Source organism: Drosophila sulfurigaster, chromosome 3, assembly GCF_023558435.1.
Source record: "Drosophila sulfurigaster albostrigata strain 15112-1811.04 chromosome 3, ASM2355843v2, whole genome shotgun sequence".
NCBI classification, from domain to species: domain Eukaryota; kingdom Metazoa; phylum Arthropoda; class Insecta; order Diptera; family Drosophilidae; genus Drosophila; species Drosophila sulfurigaster.
The window spans coordinates 29,091,776-29,114,122 of NC_084883.1; the positions used below are offsets into that span (position 1 = coordinate 29,091,776).

At 36.8% G+C, this 22,347-nt stretch overlaps 2 protein-coding genes across 2 annotated transcripts in view; one reads left to right on the forward strand and one right to left on the reverse strand.

The window, feature by feature from the left end:
- LOC133842987 (tyramine/octopamine receptor) overlaps nucleotides 1–7,929 on the reverse strand; it is a 38,999-nt gene extending 31,070 nt beyond the window's left edge. The window contains exon 1 of the mRNA XM_062276317.1: nucleotides 7,257–7,929. The gene's annotated coding sequence lies outside the window, so the exon portion shown is untranslated. The remainder of the gene's footprint in view (nucleotides 1–7,256) is intronic.
- A 9,079-nt stretch (nucleotides 7,930–17,008) lies between these two features.
- LOC133843040 (glucose-6-phosphate 1-dehydrogenase) lies at nucleotides 17,009–18,802 on the forward strand. The gene has a single exon (XM_062276395.1). The coding sequence runs from the start codon at nucleotides 17,119–17,121 to the stop codon at nucleotides 18,673–18,675; it is 1,557 nt and encodes a 518-aa protein (XP_062132379.1). The 5' UTR covers nucleotides 17,009–17,118; the 3' UTR covers nucleotides 18,676–18,802.
- The last annotated feature ends 3,545 nt before the right edge of the window (nucleotides 18,803–22,347 follow it).

Consider the following 22,347-nt stretch of genomic DNA (forward strand, 5'->3'; position numbering starts at 1 on the left):
TTGCCCCACTCCAACAAAAAAGCAATTAAAATTTATGCTTGCAAAAAAACAAAAGATTTCTTTTATTGCCATTACAAAGAACGCAGACGACATTTGCAGTACTTTAGAATGGCCTTCAAGCACCTTGTGCATTTTAGAACCCAAAATAGGCCGAATCCAAAAAAAGCAGAGAATAAGAATAGGTGAATATAGAGAGAGGACTGAGAGCGGATGTCAGCAGAGTATAATGTAGGCCAAAACTGAAATTGTTGACTCTACGAGTATACTAGTCTCAGCTGTATATTCGCTACGTGCCCCACCAGCTCAATTTGCAACTCGCAATCCGCCATTCAACATATGAACTCAGTTCGTGGTGCAATGTAAGGGGACTATTCGGGGGGCAACCAGAAAATTAAAGTGCACGTGTTGCTGCAAAGTGTGTGCTTAACATTGAGAAACGTTTGGAAAAATGTGGGAAAAGCTTCAAATTAAAATAAAGCGCACATGCTTACTTTGAGAGTGTTGTGTAGCTGTTGTACTAAATAATATATGCAAATCGTATTCCATAAACACACTTGACTCTTGTGCGTGCGTTGCAAAGTATGCAATTAAAATGGGCGGCCTCCGATTATTATTTGCCCAAACGCAATCATAAAATCGCTGCCGATAAAATCTGCAACATTATTATAATATCATCTATATGCACATACACACTCGCACACATAAATATAAACGTTAAGCCTTGACGTTGGCTGGCTGATGAGTTGCTTTTGAACGCTCAGCATCGCCGTGCCCCAATATTTTATACAGCCAAAAAGCAACAGCAGAAGCAGCTGCCAACAGGCAACAAAAGTCTCGCAACTACAAAGGCAAGGCTGCGATTGATGGGGCAACATTTCTTATAGCTGCCACAGAATGCGGCAACTACACGTACAGTGAATAGCAAGTACGATATGCAATGATATTAAAGTTGGGCGCTAAGCATTTAAGTACTTTTCGTTGTCGTTGTCGTCAACGTTGTTGCCTTCTGTCTGAGTTCCAGTTTTTATTTCATTCAAGCGAAACTCAAGCTGAAATTTGATGGCATTAAAGAGATTTTTGGCTCAGTTTCACAATACTTGAGTTCCTTTTACTTTTAAAGTAACGGGTTGGTTACAAAATAAGCTTGCTTTTTGCTCTTAAAGCATTTCTGAAGCCTTAAATAAGTAAAATTACTAAAAATGTGGAAAATATTATAATTACAATTCAAAATAAACATTTATACATAAAAGAAAAATCTTAAAAACCTTAAATTAAACAACAAAAATTTAAAATTACTTATTCTTAAAATTTTAAAGTTGGCTTGAAATACTTTGCTTCGCTTTTAGCTTATCTTCACTGTAGTTAGCGCCGTATTAATTATTATACATTATCTTGAGCTTACAGTTGGAATGGGAAAATTAAATTCTCAGCAATGCAAATTGTGCGCGTTGAGCTGTGGCAGCAACAAACATCTGTGGGTGGCACAGCGAAAGCAAAGTTCATGGACCAATTCGAGAAAAGGATGAAAAGAGAGTGTGAGAGTGTGAGAGGGAAAGTCGCAGAATTGTATTTTGCTTGGGCCAGCTATAAATGGATGATTCATGTAAGAGAAAAAGTGTGTCATAATTAGCATATTATGCAAATTATCAAAATCAGTTGGGGCAAACAAAAAAGCGACTGACCAAAAAGTTGAGCTCCTCTGAGAGCTGCCAACTGAATAGGAAATGAATGGGAGGAGAACGCTGAAGGAGAAGGATTATGGGCTAGTTGTCATTACTGTTTATTTTTTCAATTAACATGCAGAACGCTCCATTTACTCAAGAAATTTACTGCCTGATAAGCAGAAAAGCCCTCATAAGTATGCTATGCCTTTATTGTTTACTCTTTTTCCGGCTCTCCGACCTTCTCCGACTTCAAAATGGGGGAGTTTGTGTAAAACGATTGTGCTTTGTTGTAATTAAAACTTTTGTCAATGTTGACAGAGTGGGCAAAGTCTAAAGCAAATTGCTGAGGCAGATTCAACAAATAGTTAAAAGCTCTCTTCTCCCATTGCGTTTAACCCCTCGAGCTGTTTCGCCAACAACATACCCGAAAGCCATTCAAAAAGCGGTTCTGTTTAACTAAGGACATTCTTCTTCTATTTGCTGTTTCTTTTTTTTTTTTGGTCATATCAACTGCAGCACACAGAGAGAAGAGAATGGAAATCCGAAATTGAATGCGTGCATACACCCATAAAAAAAAGAGTGCGGCTGCGGTTTGGGGGCGGTGTATACAGTGCACTTGCAATCGACAGCCATTGCCAACATTGCGGTTTTCGGCAAGTTTGCCAAGTTCGCTACACTTGCTAATTTGTATCTGCGATGCGGCAGAGACTGTGAAATGGATACATGAGAGAGAGAGAGAGAAAGCTCTGTAACTGTGGCACGTACTCTGCTGCCACAAGCAGCAGTAGCAGCAGTGGCAAGAAGTCAAGCAAAGGAACGGAACGGAGTCTGCCACATTATTATGCAAGGCAGACAAATGCTACTGCTATTGCTACTGCCTTTACTTTTATTCTTTCTTTTCCGTATTTTAAATGTTTCTGCCGGCAAAGTCCTTTACTATTCGGCAGTCATCACACGAGCGGATTGATTGATTGATTGCTAGATTGATTGCCGGCAATATCGGGCCTTCAATTAAATTAAAACATTTCCCCACCGTGCACATACGTATTTATTTATTACAATTATAAAAAATAAATGCTCAATGCAAATATTTACGGTAATTTACCGCGCTTGGCCATTTTCTGTTTGCAGTTGCAGTGGCTGTGCGATTTCTGCTTAACCAATTGTGCAATTTTTTATGCTCATGTAGTTCATTAACTATAATTGTGATTGATTTTTCTTTATTTTTTATTTTCTGTGCACAGCGTTCTTTAACCACGTGATTACTATAAGTGCTTATGGAGCTGATTGCAGCTCAATTTGTGCAGCTACAAGAAATTGTTCTGTTCGTTATTCGTATGCCATTATTTTTGTATGGGTTCGATGGGGCGTATGCGCAATTCTCAAAATATAATTAGGGAATTGAGCTGCATAAAATTCTATGCATTCTTTTCGTCAAATTCCGCTGAGAGAGTGCAGCCAGAAATCGCATACTGAACATGCACAATGTGTAGCTGGGTTCCATTAATACTATAATAGTTTACGAGTGTGCATTGATTGGAATTTGAGTTTATAAGTACATATTTAAATACGCTTGATTATTACGTATACGTAATATGTTATTGTAGTTGCAAGTATTTATTGCATATAAGTTAATTTTAATTTGTTTTCATTGATAGATAATATTACAAGATAATATATACAATGCTGCGTATACTTAATACGATTGATGGATATGCCTGGTTATTACGTATACGTAATATATGAAGTGTTATTGAGCATAGATTTTAATATAGTTGCAAGTAACACAAACTAATGTTTATTTCTGCTAAATACAAAATTGCATGTCGATGCAAACGTATTTGAATACCCTAGATACGTATACGTAATATGTGAATTATTATTGAGCGTAGATTTTATTATAGTTACAAGTAATAATTAAAAACAAGTAAGAAAGTTACAGTCGAGTGTGCTCGACTGTGAGATACCCGCTACCCATTTTTTAATAAAGGCAAAATACTGTGGTATTATTTTCAAAATATACCGAAAATACTAAAAAAAATATACTAAAAATATACCAAATGGTATGTTTGGTATATCGATATAGTACACCATTCATAATATACCAAAGACGGCACAATGTACCAGATTGTCGGCCAAAGCAACTAAGACCCCTAGTAAGTAGGCGTTTTTGCCCATACAAAAGTATTTCTTTAATAACTTCCACAATTTTTATCTGATCGCTACAAAATTTTCAGGAATCATAACTACTATAGTATTTATTGTATATACCAAAATTCGTAACTCTAGCTTTAAAATTACGCTTGGTATTCGATTTTTTTGATTTGCGGGGGCTGAAGTGGGCGTGGCAAAAATTTGAAACAAACTTGATCTGCGTGCAAACATAACAAATGCTGTCGAAAAAAAAATTATAGCTCTATCTCTTATAGTCTCTGAGATCTAGGTGTTCATACGGACAGACGGACAGACACACAGACGGACAGACGGACAGACAGACAGACGGACATGGCTAGATCGTCTCGGCTGTTGACGCTGATCAAGAATATATATACTTTATAGGGTCGGAGATGCCTCCTTCTACCTGTTACATACATTTCCTGCCGGCACAAAGTTATAATACCCTTCTACCCTATGGGTAGCGGGTATAACAAGATAATGGTTTTTGACATATAGCATTTGATTATCTAAATAAAAAAATATACAATGGTGCGTATACTTAATTTCATATAACAATTAACGCATTTATTTAAATGCAATTTATAATTGATTGTTTGTCTCTGGCTTTTTTAAATGCTTTAAAACAAGCACAACAAGCCCTTGCAACTTAATTTGTATCTATAATCATTTTAAAATTGGCATTTTAATTGATTTATACAACAACATCATTTCGGTTAACCAATCCCATTGGTTTCACTTCGGTTCAGCTTTCACAACTTCTTGACCAAAAAAAAAATGGCATTGCTGTCGTTGCCGCTGTTATGTTCATACGTGTATTGTATATGCATGTAAATCATTGGCAATTTAATTGAAAAGATTAAATATTAAAAATATCAATATTTAATTGATTACAACAGAGCCGCAGCCGAAGTGTTGACATGGACAGAGACAGCGACTGCAGCTTAACTGCATTAATTTGATGTGCATTTAATATATGCTTTTTTGCTCGTGATTTTTACATAGTTTAATAAAAAGCCATTTGCTGCAAAAATGTCATTCGTTTATTCATTTGATAAATCAATTTTTTTGATAAACAGTGCTTTTAACGTAAACAGAATTGTGTAAATATATTCTTGAGTATTTGTTAAACACATTATTACAAGAAACGAATAAATGTATTTAAATCAATATGAAATGTTTTCTCGTCATTTTATTTATAAATAGTGTATCACAAATTCGACTCCTTGACCAACCTTAATGTTTGCAGCTTTTTTATTCCCTCGCTTAACCGCTTGCATTTGTTTATGGCAAACAAAGCGAACAAAGAATAAAATCAAATAAAATACATAAAGAGTTGGCAGTTGATGCGACAGACAAACTGATGAATTATTAAATATGCTTTTAGGGTAGGCTGAATGGACGAAGCGAAGAGGAGAAAGAGCTGTGAGTCAGGTCTCTTTACTAAGTGCAACGGCAGACGCCACATACGAATGCGAATGCGAATACGAAAACGAGTACGCAAAGACATGTTGAAAATTTGATGAGCCCGTTGGCAGTTAATGTGCATGGCTTTTGATTAGATTTTATGTAAATGCTGTGGGCAAGACAAACAGCGCATATAAAGCACCCAGACAGAGACGGAGACTGAGGCTGAGACAGAGACTGGGACTGAGACAGCGAATTGCGGCTAAGAAAGCGGATGAGAAGAAGCTGAGTCTAAGGCTGAGTCTTTTGGCCAAGCGTTGTCGTAAAACAGCGAGCCAAAAATCAAATAAATATATAATCAAGCGGCTGCCGCAGAAGTGTGGCGCACTTTTTAAATTGGTATAAATGTGGCACGCGCTGGGAGCAATGCTAACACGCATCGGGGGGCTGAGCTGAGCTTTAGCTTTTACTCTCATTCGCTCTCTCTTATATTATCTTTCTCTGTCGCTTTCGTGAGGTTGTAGACTGTGTGGCACTGACTGATTGTAGAGCTTGTGTGTGCCATGCCAAGGTGAAACAAAATAATGATGTTAAAAGACGACACAAATGTTGTTACAGTTGTCCCCGAACAGCAGAACCCAATAGCAGATGGGTTTCCCTCTACACTCTTCACTCTTCTCTCCCCCCTTTCCCCCAAATCCCCGAGGCAACCTTGACAGCACCTAGAAGCTGGCTGCACCCGCACTTACGGGAGCTGTGCTGTTTAATTAATTAAAGGTGTTAAAATAAAATAAAGACTCGCACTTAGGAGCAACAGCAAAAGCAGCTGCAACTTTTTCCATTTTCCTTCCGCGTGTGTCCTTATATGTGTGCGTGTCTGTGCGTGTGTGTATGTGGGTTATGGGAATGGAATCCCGTGGTTTCATATTTGCTGAGAATTTATGATCGCATCTAATGTTATGGGCATGGCAGACAATTGAATTAGAATACCGCACAGACTCGCAAATCTAAAAGAACTCTTAAATAGCTATTTCGCATTATGCCAAGCGGGGCTGTAAACATAAAGGAAACGTATAAATTCTTGATTTAGTGGTTGTCCAAAAAGATGTGTAAATAAATAATGATGCTAAAAGGGTAAAAGCCTTGAATTTAAATGAGAATAATTTATGGTTTTTGCTACAAATAACGAGCAAACAATAATGATGAGACAAAATGGTGAATTAAGTAATAAAATATTTTTAATATTAATTATATTTCGTAGTATAATAAACATAAAATAAGTTTATTATTTACTAGTTACAACAGACCAAATCATTTATTTTAATTTGTTTACCTTTAATAAAAATCTGCTTAATTATTGGCAAATTAAATCGCAAGTCAATTTCATTAGTAATTACTTTTATACTTAATACATACGGAACTGTTTAAATTATTGTCAATTTAAGTGAACTAAATTAATTATTCGAATTTGTTTATTTTTAACTGCAATTGGCTAATCTTTTGCCCAGCCAATTAAATTGAAAATTTAAAATAATCGATAGATATGCAAAAGCAATAGCATTTATTAATTACTTTAATACTTTCTAAATTAAATTACTGTAAACCTAATCAAGTAAATGAGTTTGTTTATTTTTAATAAGAAATTGATAATCTATTTGCAAGCCAATTATATCAAAATTCGAAAATAATCTATAGATATGCATAAACAATAACAATAATCCTAAAAGCCACCTCAGAGTTCAACAGAATTTAATATATTTAATATTCGGAATTAGTGATACGTATTCCGAGAACTGTCAAAACATTGACTTCCTGCACAACCCGCAAATTGTTATACGAATATACGACAGTTTGACCTTTTCACATGAATTGTACCCAAAAATTGAGGCAAAAATAATTAATCAAATTCGTAGGCATAAAATTGATTGAAACAAATTTTGTGTCAAAGTTGCTTTAATTGAATCACTTGTAATTAACGTAAGCAAAATTCTAATGCACTGATTTGCTTACCTGATTTTCAATTATGAAATTTTAGACTCTTTTTAGAGCCTGCGGCTGCGATGTAATTTGCCTTTGAAATTCAATTCAATTTGTTGAAACATGTGTTGCACGAATATTTTATGCGAGTTTAATAATTGTTTGTAGTTTATTTATGACACGAGCGTAATTCGTTTAATTGGTTTTAGCATTGCGACACAACTTGGAATTGGCTTAGGTCAAAGGCCAACGCATCGGCAGCAAAAAAATATAGAGACACCGAGTACACAAGCACACAAGTAATTAGATCAAATATGAGCAAAAGTGCAGTTGCACAGTTCTTGGACCACAAGAGATCGTCTAATGGCAACTTGACTCGATGGCAACCCGATTCCTTTGGGATTGTTCGCTTTGGCTGTTGTTGGCCTGCAGTTGAATGGCCATTGTCAGTTGTCTCCTCGTTGCCTCGTTGTCGTTACCCGTTGGCAGTTAGTAGTTGTCAATGGCGTAACTTTCACTTTGACTTTGGATACTTGTGTGTATGGCTTAACTTAAAGTTTGTTGCGGCATTGTCGGCATACACGTAACCAACACACACACACACACACGCACGAAACACAGATAGAGACAAGTAGAGACGAGACGAGACGAGACTCCTCGGAGCGAACACGCGTCCAGTTGGCTCGACGTTGAAAGCAAAACTGAACAACAGCAGCTGCTGTTGCCGTCCTTAAACTTCAATGTGTTTGCCGACGATAATACAAACTGTTTGCCGAATGGCAATACGAAACAACGAGCTCTTTCGTCGGCGTCGGTAAAGCAGTGCATGCGCTCTCTCTTCTTCGCTTGCTCTCTCTCTTTGTGTTGATTGGCTCTCTGCCAATGCCAAACTGTTGATTCATTGTTGTAAACTCTCGTTACCCGCATCTGTGTCTGCTTCTACTTTTGGTCTCAATTATTTTTTTAATGTGACAAATTCTTGCAGTAGTAGTAGTAGTAGTTGTAGTAGTCGAGGCTAACAAATTGCTTTGCATGTCATCAAAATAAAAAGCAGCAGCAGCAGCAGTATTCGTACAATGCGTAACGTCAACGACAATTCATAAACACATTAGGCATTCATTGGAGTTGCTTGCCATGATGGCATTTCGGACGAAAACTGAGTTGTCGGCTTTGCCTGATGGGGCAGCACACAATTATCTCTGCTCTTGTCTGAATGAATATTTTTTGGGGAAATTCGAATGGCAAATGGGTCGATATGAGTTTGAGGTCGAGTTCTCACATGTGCTACGAAATTTGTTTGTCTCGCCATGCGATATGCATGATTTTGATATGTGACATTGTATCGGCCCCAAAAAAAGGTAATGAGTTATGCAAGATAAAGAATTCTGATTACAATCCAATTGTAAATAAGTCAACTTGTTTTGGATTTGGGATAAATACTACAAGTGAAAGTTCATTTAAAAAATTAAAAAAAGGTTGCTTTAAAAATGTATTTATTTTATGTAAGGCGACTACTACAAATAAAACTTCATTTAAAAGTGAAAGAGTTACTTATGTGAAGGTCGCCATAATGCGTAATGATAGTGGGAAGTTCACTCATAGAATTTGAAACAAAGTTTATCCGGTTTTTTTGTTTTGTTCCTGGCTGGCGCCAATTAAAGTTTTAATAGTTGCATGTCACAGCAAATTATCCTTCCTGCAACACACAAACATTGTCACTCAACAACACACAGACAGTACTTCAACCAAAATGACGGACAACGACAACACAATGAGAGTGTAAAACTTTCGACGGTACAAAAACAAATAAACAGTTAGACTGAAGTCTGAGAGCAGATCTGAAAAACTGGGGTAACCACAACATGTAGACAACATCATGTCAGGCAGGCAGCAGTTTTTCTTCATAAAGACACGTTTTAGTTTTGCCAACTGACAGTTGGACTCATAACTTGGCCAGAGCCCTAAGTGTGATTCATATGTAGGTCATTATTTTCATCTAATGGCCTAAAGCTCAGACTGACCAGCTGCTGCTGTCGCTCCAAATTATTATATTCACTATGCCAAAGAAAAAAGGAATATATATGAAAGCATAAAAGATATTAAAATGTATCTGTTTTGGGTAATAAAAATTTACATATTTCGTTTCTTTTTGCTCTGCCAGAGATTGAGATACAAATGCAAAAAGAACATGAACATGAAAATGACTACAAACACCACAAAGTAACCGAAATTGCTTTCAAATTGCCCTAACTAAAAATCCTCAACAAAAAATGAAAACCGAATAAAGAATAACTGACAGTTGGGGCGTAATACATTTGGGTTACAATTTTCAATCTACCATTTGTTATTAACAGTTCAATGGCGCCGAAAAGAGAAACATTCATACATACATATATATTCTTTTGAAGCATTTTTATGTGTTGTGTGTTCCCAAAAGTATCATCACATTGATTTTGGCTTATATAAAGAAAATAAAATTATAACTATCTATACAAAAAATGCTGTTTAAATTCGGCACTTTTGAAGTGCCTTTAATAATATTTTATTGCAATATTTATTAAAATTTTTCAGCTGACAAAATACATTTAGATTTCTTAAAATTTTAGGTGGTTTTCTAGCTTTTACATTTGTTTGTATTTGATATTCTTAAAGCGACGTTTATTAAAATAAAAGGTATTAAAATAAAGTATTTTTACTATCAATTGGAACAAGCTAGATTTATTTTTTAATTTTTCCAACATTGTATTCTATATTCAACATTTCTGAAATCTGTCATTATTAATACACTTAAATTTGTTAGGAATATTTATTAAATTCTTTAACTTCAATACATTTTCAAGTAGTTTTCTATCTTCCGCATTTATTTGCACGTTTTAGCACAGAATGCGATTATTGAAGTTCGCGATTGGTATGAGCAAATGAAAAGTGCTGCAAATTACAATGTTGCCACAGACAGATCGATAGTTGAGCATATATGTACACACACTGATACACACTGAATGCATATACATATGTATGTGTATGTAAATGTGGAACACAATATGAATGTAGTTGTAGTGGGGACTGTGCTTTATGGCACAAATGAATTGGCATCTTTGGCATGCTCTGCTTCTGCTGGTTTTGCTGCCAGTTGCCCGTTGCCTCTGGATTCCTTCAACGCTCTCAGAGAGACAGCGACGTTGACTGCGACGTCGACGTCGCTGGTGTTTTGCACTGCATAATCTGTTGGTCTGTTCGCTGTTCCATTTGTTTGTATGTTCTGCTGATGCATTGAACCAGAAATATGTAGATATGCCAAAGTATTTGGCTTTCCCTTCTTTTTTCCGTATTTGTATTTTTACTTTTATTTTTTTTTTTTTGTTGCTGTGTGCCTTTTCCTACAATGAGTTTTTGCCAATATACAAACACGATGGCAGGGATGACAAAACACATTTTTGTTGTGGTCGGCTTTAACATACAAAAGCTTTATTCAACTACCGATATGCATAATAAAGTAATAATACGGACTATATTGAAGTCATGAGTAAAATGTATATGGAAATGATTTCTGAAGGTATATTTTGATGAGTTCCATTCATGTACATATATTGTTGAAAATTTGCTGCTTGACTTCGTTGGCTGCGTCAACTGAAGCAAAACCCTTACCCAACTCATCATTAGTCTCTGTCATCAGCAGTTGTCAATTGTTGGCCAGCTGCCAATTAGTTGGTGGTAAGCTCGCACACTCTTTTTTTGTGCTCCTTTCTTTACAAAAGGTTCAGTCAACTGGTTTGGCTATAATAACTTGCCGATTAAGCTGCATATTTAAGGGGGCTTTAATAACATTAAACACACACTCAACAAAGGTCAGTTTGACGCACGAAACGTTAGGTAACGTAAGAATTACTAAACAATCTTGAGGGTCATTGTCAATTGTGCCCGTGTCTGTGGTAACAAGCGACATAATATTGTTACTGCCCTGCCACAATGGCTTACAGTTTCAGTTTGTTCATGAATTATTTAAGAAATTAATTAACTAACAAGATGCAGTTGGGAGCGGGGGCAAAATTGTAATGAGCCTGACTCGAACATTATGTACACTTTGGCTAAGTCTAATGATAATGAATTTCATTGTTCGAGTTTAAATTTTGATGTTTATTAAAGGCTTTTGGGGCATGCTTAAGGTTTATACACAATTTGCTTTGCATCATTTAACAGCTTTTACCTTTTAGAAGCTTTTGCTTAAAGAGGCGTATACGCAATATTTCAACATTGGTCTCTGAATGATTTCTTCTCTTTTATTTTTTGCTGGCACGTGAACACACACGTATTGGGACAAGTATGAAATTGCTTTTCAATGGTGAGTGAGTCTTAAATGCCCTACTCAATCAATTTGAGGGAAAACGAGAATGCGAGGAACGAGAACGAGTTCAAAAGGAATCACTGGCAACATTCATATATCCTTAATATTGTTTTTTCCTACCAAGCTATTTAGATAGCCATCCATGTGGCTGTCGAAGTCCTGTGAACTGTAAACTTGAGGACGATTATTTCCACTACTCGGCATTCCTATGAAAAGTCTACTGTTCGCATTCAATTTAATGCTCTGCCGTATTTGCTAGGGGCCACGATACAAAGAGAGAGCCTTTAATCGCATTATAGAAACTTCAGCAATTGGGATTTAAAAGCAAAGTTTGCTATGGCAAATACACAATTGCTTTGCACATCAAACTTTGTTTAATAATTTGCTGTTTCTTGCAAACATATAAATTTTGAAATTTTTTTATTTTAATATCCGATTTTTGCGTTGGCTGGAAGTGCATATTAGTCGCCGCTTTTCTGATGAGCTTTTTAAGAATTCCTTGACTTTTATTGCGGTATAAAAAAAATGTGCTTACGGCGGAGGATTTCAAGTGAAAAAATGCTGCAAAGCAAAAGCTAATAAAAGATTTGTGCCTGAAAAATGCGGTAAAGTCTATCGCGCCTTGCTTCTTTTAATTATACTCAAACCCCCTGTATTTTATATGTTGTTCTTTTACTTGTTGTGTTGTCAACGATTACTTTGGAGTTGCGGATCATGCTGGCAGACTGAACGACTGAGAGACTGACTGACTAACTGGCTGACTGGCTGACGGCCAGACATTCCATTTGCTCGTATGCAATAAAACAATTTAATTAAATTTTATGTGAAGCAGCGAGCCAAGTAAATGAAAACAAATAAACCACAATAAAGTGCAAGCAACCGAAACAGCTGGCACTTCTACGACTTCTCCACTCTCCAGGCTCCTCTGTTCCTCTCCATCGTCATCTTCATCTTCATCGTCTTCTTTATCTGGTTGTCTTAGTGTCCTGCTCGTTATTCAATCTGTGCCTTTTCTAATAACCGCATGTATGAATGTGTGAGTGCGATTGTGAGGTTTGAGCGTGTGTAAGCGTTAGTGTGTGTGTGTGTAAGCGTGTGTGCTTTCTTCCTTGCCCTTCCTTGCATCATGTCCAAGTCTTTTGGCAATTATGATCTTAATGGCCTGCCCCCGACTGTGCACTATGGTATAAATTCCAAATGTTATGAATTTGCAATGAAAAATTGTCTGCCGATAAATTCTAAATCTAGATTAAATATTCTAAATTCTAAAATATCTTTAGATTAGAAATTAGTGTAAATCATGAAAAAATTCCTAATTCATAAATGAAAAAAGCCTTTGTTGTGTTATTAATTCGATTTTGTTTAATATTGTTACAAACATCTTAAGATTTATCTTTGTTAGATTTATTCTAAATCCATATTCAAGTTAGATTTTATTTTACTTGATTTAATAAATAGAATAATAAATACATAATTGTTTTATTTATTAAATAAAGTCTTCACACAAACAAAACACAAAGTAAAGAAAAACCAAAATAGAGCCATATCACCTAAACTCATATTATTGAACTAAGCCCCTAGTAGATTCCAAATTAAGTTACTGCACCTAAAAATGAAGCCTTGCAAATGTAATATATTAATACCTCTTATAACAACCCTTATATATTTTATTTTTCTTGTCTTGTGTAATATTTCTGCTACTAAAATCTACAAATTATTCCTTTTTTTAAATCTTAAATTTCTACTGGCATCCTCTTATATTTATATAATCGTAAAGTAAAGTCTTGTTTATTAAATAACTCCTTAAATGGCCATTTTGCCCATAGTGCTGTTGAGTCTACTTTTGTGATTTCCTCTGTCTCTCTTTCTCTCCTCTCTCTCTCCCTCTCTCTTTCTTTACTTTTATATATGTGCTTGTGCAGCAATTAAGTGCCACACAATGAGAGGAAAAGTGCTTCTGTGGCTTTGTTCATTGCATTTTCAATTTGCCAAAACTGTCACACATCACACTGTATGAAATAAACACGTGGCTCAAGCATTTACTTTGACTTGCTTTAAACCTTTTGCTACTATTTCAATTTTATTTTAATATTTATGCACACTTTTCTCACTCTTAAGACGCACAGCTAAACACAATATCACACACACACAAAGACACTAAAAGAGGAGCCTCTGTGATTTATGCATGTGCTTAAATTTCTGTATGTTGCCTACTTTCCGGCGCAGCGAGCAAAGTTTTTGTGGCCCAGTCCCGAAAACAAATGGCATTGGACTCATATCTAAGGCTAAAGCCAAGCCAAAGGCCAATGGCCACTTTATCTTTGTGCGTGTATTGGCGCAGATACTTTGCTTTTTGTTTGTTCATTTAAATGAGTTTGAAGGACGAGAAGCGGCGAGCGAGAGTTTGCTTACAGCGTTTCAGCGAGAGAGCGCATAATAAATGGACTTTAAGTTACAGCAAGTCAATTCAAGACTTTATTCATGCTAGATTTATATGCGTTCGCATACTATTCGAAATAGGCTTTAACAGAGTACAACTCTTAGCGTATATGTTATCTTAGTAGTGTGTTTTTCTTGTGAAAAATGTAGTTGCTTTTTCTCGTAATGGCCGCTTGTTTGTCAATCAGTTATCCAATGAATATGACGCAAAGAAAAGTGGCATTTGTTATTGTTACCATTAGTCCTCAACATTGTTTTTTTCATTGTGTGTTCATTGTTTACTCTATCAATTTATTAACCGCAATTTATTACACATACATTGTAATCTCTATTAGCTCAATTCTCTATCAAATGTTCAATTAATCTTTACGTCAATTTCCACTTCCATTCTGTTTGTTGGCTGAACAAACTTTATGTAAATGCTGTGGGGCAGTCGTAGTAGTAAGCCTCAATTAGCAGTCTGTAAGTACCTTGGAACACGATCTAACAATTTCGCTGCTGATGGCAAACACAAATATCAAGCATACGCCACGTGTCCCCATAGTAATGCCTAACTGTCAGCGCATTTGTTAAATGCCACGTAATGTGATTTTAAGCATTTCGCGTGAGTCAAAAAAAATAAGATTGGGAAACTAACGACTGTGGGATACCCTGTAAATCACTTTAAATTTAGTTTCTATGTTTTCTGCTTATTGAAGTGAGAGACCCATTTCAGACTTTAATGAATGCAGGGTATATCAAAACTGAGCTAATTAGTGGCAGGCTACAATCAGTTACCCGTTGGTCTTACTCTTTTGTCTCCTGCTTCTATTGTCTCTTTGCTGTAGGCAACGTGTTGAGCTTGCCTATTATTTGTATACAGAGAGTTTGACGGGCACGTTTCAAGTGCAGAAAAAAAACACACGCCACTGAATTAGACGAGATTTGCTGGGTGTGGCACGTATTCCAGCATCTTTTAGCTATTGTTGTTGATTTTTCTATGTTATTTTGCAGCAACAGTTAATGTAAGGAAAAGGTCGCCAGGTCGACTAAGCTCTCAAATCCTCTTGTTAGAGTTCTCTCCGTTCACTTATCGATCTATTTTTAGCCTAAAACCTTTTCAAAAACTTTTTCCGTCAGCCGCACAGGAAAGTTAGTCTATTATAACCCCATACCTGGGATATTTACACACAGCGAATGTTTTTGCATTATCATTTCATTATCGATTGCCGAAAGGTGCTCAACGTTTAAAGCAAACTTCCTACTGTTGCCCTGATGCTTGAAAATTAAATTTTATAAATTATAAAACCAATTTACGAGGTTCATTAACTTTTTGTTAATATTCTAGCTTTAATGGTCCTTGATAAGTTTACATTAGACTGTACCACACACATTGTGCTTTTTATTTTGGCATATTGCATTTTGTGGACAGTACTCACAGGCTCAAAGGGAAATTTAATTATCACTGCAAATCACGAGAGGCGCCAAAGAGCGAGTGCTCTGCTGTCATGTGGCAGGACAATGAATACACACAGACGCAGGCAGGATGCGGATGCACTTAGGTGTTACAATGCCAGCCTACAATGATTGAGCACAAATTGCCATAGACAGAAAATGTGGTGGCCACATGCTCATCATGTGGCAGAGGAGGCGTTACAACAGAAGAGGGCTTGGACAGAGGCGGAGATAGAGGCGGAGCTGGAGCTATTAGCTGCACTCACAACATGTGCACAAAGAAAATGGCAATGCAGCAGAGTCATCATCGTCATCATCATCATCGCAATCATCATAATCATCGTCATTATCGACCTTATGGGGTTGCCAATGCACTTGAATAGGAGCTTAGGGCATTTTGTAATGATTGAATTTGAATTGCAGTCTGCAGTCTACAGCAGCAGCAGCAACAGAAACAGCAGCAATTGAAGGAACAGCAACAGCAACAACAGCTGTGGAAATCTCCTATGTGTTTATGTGGAAAATGGCAGCTTTGCTTTTGCTTTTCCAACTTATCCCCCCGCATTCGGCTTGGCCCTTTGTCTGACCCTCTCTATTTTTACTTTTGATATCTACTTTGCAACTGTGCAACTTTGTTCAAATCCCTACTCCTGTGTCCAACTGTTTGTCTGCTTATTTCCGCGCCGCCTGCAGCGCCATATCCTTGAAAGCTTGCCTCTGGGTTCGTCCCTGCTATTTGCTCTTTTCCAGCATAGCACCAAAACAAATGGCTAACAAAAAAAAAAATAAATAAATGAAAAGAGCAGAGGTTGACCTACTGGCAAACATTGTAGCTTAAAGAGCTGAAAAATGAACAATTGATGTGTCTTTAATAGCTCTTTTCTAGAGCCACTTGAGGGCAAAATGAAAATTATACAGTGCAAGGGAAACGTTTTTGGTTTGATAAAGCAAATGAAAAATAGCTTAAGGTTGAGATTGGAATGTGGTCGATATTGGTTTCCTTTAAATAATTGAAGAAAAACAAAAATTAAGTGAAGTTGTTAATTTTTGTGCTTTAATAAGTGAAAATAAATTTCATTTAAAACCTTTCACATCTGAAAAGAAAATAATAATTATATTTAATATATTAAAAATTTAAAAGTATTGAATTTAAAGAGGTCTTATTTTTTTATAACTTCTTTGATTAACTCTTATGATTAGATTATTGTATAATTAAACTACATCTATAACTATCTGGAATATTTGATATGATAATATGTTGGATATTTATTTAATTGATCTACGAAGTCTTAAACTTCGTTGATTAACTCTTATGATTAGATTATTGTATAATTAAACTACATCTATAACTATCTGGAATATTTGATATGATAATATGTTGGATATTTATTTAATTGATCTACGAAGTCTTAAAAATATATATAAAATGTGAATAAAAATTAACTTTTTATATAAAAATTTCCTACTAACTTAATATTATTAAAAGTTCTTATAATTCTATCATATTTTGAAAAAGACTTATGAAAGAGTCCTATTTTTAATGTCTGATGTAATTTGATTTGATTTTCTTGTCACTCCAAGCAACTGTAATGTAAATAGCCAGCAATTGGAAATTGCTTTTAAATTTTTCGATTACTGAAACCCAAAATTTGGACTTGCAATAGAAATTTTTCAGTAGAAATGCTACCAGCTGATGAGACCAATGAAAGCGCCTACTCCTTTGTGGTTTTTGGCGCATCTGGTCGCCTGGCGCTGAGCAAAATCTTTCCGGCACTTTGGCAACTCTATCGTGACAATCTTTTACCACAAGGCACCAAAATTTTCACCTTCTGCCGAAGTCAACTTGAACTGGCGAAGTTTCGTATTAAATGTGTGCCTTACATGGGATTAGATCGAGAGCGCGATCCTGTCAAGTACAATAGCTTCTGGTCGAATGTGCATTGTTGTTGCGGATCGTATGACAATCCACAGGATTATGTGGAGCTCAGGGAATCGATGGTGCGTCAGGAGGTGAAGCACAATATGACGCTGGCTAATCGCATCTTTTATTTGGCAACTCCTCCGGTTGTGTTTGATCATGTGACTTTGAATATAAGTCGCAAGTGTTTGTCGATAACGGGCTGGAATCGTGTGATTGTCGAGAAACCTTTCGCCAGAAATGAGCTGACTTTTAAGCCATATCAAACGCAGCTCACACAAATCTTTAAGGAGTCACAGATTTATATGATTGATCATTATTTGAGCAAGCGAGTTATACAAAATTTCTTTGTGCTGCGTTTCACTAATTGGATTTGGTCCGAGACGTGGAGCAACAAGCACATTGCAGCTGTCATGATAAGTGTGAAGTGTGATAAGCCTGTGCAATCGCGTGCTGATTATTTCAATCAATTTGGCATCATCAGGGATGTAATGACCAATGATATGATGCAATTGCTTGCCATGCTGACCATTGAGCAGCCGTACTCCAATTATGTCGAGGATATGCGGGACGAAAAGTTGAAGGTGCTCAAGCAAATAATCACACTCGATATGAGCGATCTTGTGCTGGGACAGTATTGCAATAATGGCATGGAAACGGATCCCGTCAAGGTGGGCTACACCCAACACTCGTATATACCCAAGAACAGCGTGACGCCCACTTTTGCCATGGCAGTGCTGCACATTAAGAGCAAACGCTGGACCGGAGTTCCATTCATATTGCGAGTGGGTAAAGCACTAAATGAGAGCAAAACAGAGATCAGAGTGCAGTATAAGCCCATGGATTGTGATCGCAGTGAGGGTATCAAGAGTTTACCGAATGAGCTGGTGCTGCGTTTGTCACCCAAGGAGGAACTCTTCATGCGCATGATGATGAAAAAGCCAGGAGAGGAGCAACTTTGTTTGCGTGAAGCGCAGCTTAATCTTATGACACGTGAACGTGGCTCAGTTTTGGGCAATTATCAGAGTCTTCTGCTCGATATTTTTGCTGGCAATCAAATGCTATTTATGCGTACCGATGAACAATGCGAAATTTGGCGCATATTTTCGCCTGTTTTGGCCTACATCGATGTAGAACGTCCGGATCCTATGCCCTATGACTTTGGCTCCAGAGGACCCATGGCTGCCTATGAGCTGGCAAGGAGGAATGGCTTTAAATTCTATCAATCAGATGAATGGCATGCCACCCAGGAAGATAGAGAAATGAGTCAGGTTTCTAGTCGAGCATTGGATGCGACACCCGCCTGGATGAAAGCGTAGCATCTCTTTTTGTTGTTGTTTAAGAGTTCAACTACTGTAAGTTTGTACTAGTTTGTGCCATGTGTCATAAATTAGTTCGAGGCACTGAGAAATTTAATAATAAAAAGTAAAGTCAAAAAAAGGTTTTTAATTAACCTAGTGCAGGGAAGTTGGCCCAGCTGAGTTTCTAGTGCAACTTGACTTGATCTTCCGGCTTACAAAACTTATCACAACACTTCTTGTTGTTTGCCTTGGCAAAAGGTATAAATAACACGCATGATTTGGCCATTGTCCTTTGGCTAACTTCTAACACAAATACCAAGTGAAAAACTATGCAAAAAGGAAGAACTTAAAATGCTCTCTCGACATACAATTGATGGAAGCAAAGAGAATAAAAATAAAACAACGATTGTAATGTAAACCAATTATGAAAAGGAAGGAAACATAATTAGATATTAAGTAAAAGGTTGTCATTTCTGTTTCCTTATCGCAAAATAAAAAGACCAAGATTATATTAAGAGAGAGAGAAAAATATGGCAAGAATCCAAAGCAATTAAAAAAGCTTAAAATAAAATAGAAATGCAATTAAAGTAGAACCAAGCAATGTGAAGGAAATGTCAAAAAAAATATAGCTAGAAGGAAAATAATGAAAATTGTGGTTTGTATTTGGAAGTATATAGTAGTTTATAGGTATTGAAGTAAATTAAAAAATATGAATAATAAATATTATACAGATCAGTCTGGTTTTAGAAATATTTTGCTCACATAGTTTTCACGAAATTCACTGAAACCTTTCGATATATTTTATAGTATTGCAGAGTATTGTAAATAAATTTGGCCTGGTCAGAAGGCGGTAAGTTACAGCATAGTATAGCCAGCTAAAAGTTTCCAATAAGTGAAAAGCGGTTGATGAAGAAAAAAGAAAGACTAGAAACTGGGGTGAATAAAACTGGCCAGAAGAAGTAGAAGAAGAATAAGAAGAAGCGTGTGGCAAAAAGCAAAGCCAAGAAAGTTACTTTGATTTCTTAACGCAACTTTGACTGAACTTATATTGCTCACTAGCCAGCTTTTGGCTTAGTTCCAGTTTTATTGTTTTTTTTGTTTGCTCGTAGTTTTTATTTACTCTTAGATTGTTTTTTTTTTTTGTGGTTGATAATGAAGCGTAGTTATCGAGCGCGTTGATTCAGTTGTGAATGTAAATAAATTCAGTTGGCGTCTTACATTGCTCAAATTAAAGAAATTGCATTCAATTTGGCTGCAGGAAACTGCCTCCAAGTTAAGCATAGAACTCGATGGAGTTTCGTGGCTCGTTAGTAGCGATTTTAATTAGCAGATGCATTAAGATATCCCATGTTTGCAGCATTAACAAAGAGCTCTTAACTTGATTATAAATTGCATTGTACACTTGCCAGCCATTTAGTTTATGGGTCATCCCTCCGCTCTCTTCTCCCCCTACTCCACTCTACTCTCTTGGTTTTGGCTTTTCTGTTTGTGTATTGTTGTTGAGTCGTGCTTGAGCACATCCTTTGCATGCTGTGTACGAGTATGCTGCTGCTGCATTGTTGCCCCACACTTTCCATGTCCCATGCCCCATGTTGTTGTTGTCTTCCACTCAGCAATATTCGCTTACACAAACACGCATATGCTTTCGGCATTTCTTTCATGCTGCCCTTCTTCTTCCTCCATTCTTATTTTTTGTTCCTGCCTTTCAGTCGAAAAACGAATTCAATTCGTTCGCAAAAAGATTTTATAACAAGATTCCAGGACTTTATTCCTCTCGCTCTCACTCTCTCACCCATTCGGCTGCTGCTGTGCCGTTGTTTGTCTGTAAATGCCATGAAAATCATTAAAAACAATATTGTCACCCACAATTGAGATTGTGCCAAAGTTTATTTATTTATTTTTATACCACGCTTTCTGCCCATCCACGTGCTGGAGTTTTTCGTCTGGCTTTTTCTTTCGTGTCTCGGCATTTTTTTTTTTTGTATAGTACGTTGGCTTATGCTTATTGTTTGTTGCTCTTACGCCCACTTGATGTGTGCTTTTCAATGGGCTTATGTGATTGCCTATTCAGCAGCTCATAAAAACGTCGATTTTACGACTAACGAGCTGACGAGCAATCAAATAGAATCGGAAAGCTATTAAGTTATTAAAGCAGTTTCTGCAAATGTCAAAAGTAACAAGTAAAGTGTTCATAAAATTGGTATTTTACTCTACTTACAAATTTAGCTAATTTTATGTTAAGTCGGAAATCATTGCTTAAATTCTTTAAAGAAATTACACTTTGTTATATTCGCTTTCTTTTGTCGTCTTTAGCTGCTTTTCTGCTTTGCTTGGCAACGTCTTTCAGTCTTCATTTTCCACTTTTCTTTTTTGCAGCTAATTCATTTCCATTCAACTACTTACAAATGAGCCTTGCCCACATTTTATATCATCACACTCTGCTTCTCTTCTCTTAAAGTGCAACACTATTTAATTTCGAATTTTGCTTTTTAATAGCCCAGCCAGAACCCAAACAAAACCCCGTCTCTAACAAACAGACAAAGGCGATAAAAAACGACTCGTTCTGGTTACACCTGGTTGACTACCGTTGTGTATACGTATGTGTGCGTGTGTCGTGGCAAAAGGATTTTGTGTTTGAAAACCGTAAAGTGAAATTAAAATGGCTCTGCCGTAGACTGACCAGCGCTCGCCTTGGCTAACCGTAAAGCAAATGGCCAACGAGCAACATGGGCAATCAAATATATAGCAAAACACAAAAAGTGAGAAAGGACGAAGGACTAGAAACGATGCAGTGGCCATCGACTTCTTCATAGTTCTTAAGCATCGTATGGCTGCTATCTTTACTGCTGGAGCTGTTGCTGGTTGCTGGTTTACTGGTTGCTGTTGTCCAACTTACAAGCACAACAACAGCGATTACAACCGTGACACTCCACACAAGTTGTGGCCCAACGTTTTGCGGTCTCAAGCGGGGGCGAAAGACAGAGAGAGAGAGAGAACGAAAGAGAGAGAGAGAGAGACAGAGAGCAAGATAGGGAAGTTGGCTGCGGGCTACATTTCAAATTGCTTAATTTAAAAGCGACTCGCAAAAAGCAAAAGGTAACAAAACTGTGTCGGTCCGGTTGTAGGTAAAAAAAGAAAAATAGTTAGCTAAATGTTGACCAGCTCAGTAGTTTTTCCTGTTGGTTTTTTGGCAGTTTGTGGCTTAGGCGGCTGCCTGGTTTAATACCAGTCGGAGGCGAGGAGTGGAAGCAGCTTCTGACCAACAACGACGAGAAACAGCTCGTAATCAAAGCAGCGAATTGGGCAGATTTTCAACGCTTGCCAGATACGGAGCAGAGCGAGGGCGGTGCCAGCGAGAATGTATCAATAAAAAAGGTTGAATACGGCAAGGGGAATATGATAAGGGTAGCACTTAATAGGCTTAATTTCTTCTGAGTAGCTAGCGAAAGGGATTGCGTGTACTTTGAAAGATTTTATATGCACAATTTGGGGTCGACGTGAATGAGAGCTGTGAAAATAAGGGATAAAGCATAAGATTGAATGAGAAAATGTATTTTATTAGCAAGCTATTTTGACAGTTGCAAAATGTATAATATTTTAATGCTAGTTTGTTGAATTTAATTTTAAATACGAAAAACTGCTATAAATTAAGTGTACGCAGGTATGTTTGTGATGCTTGATTATGTAATT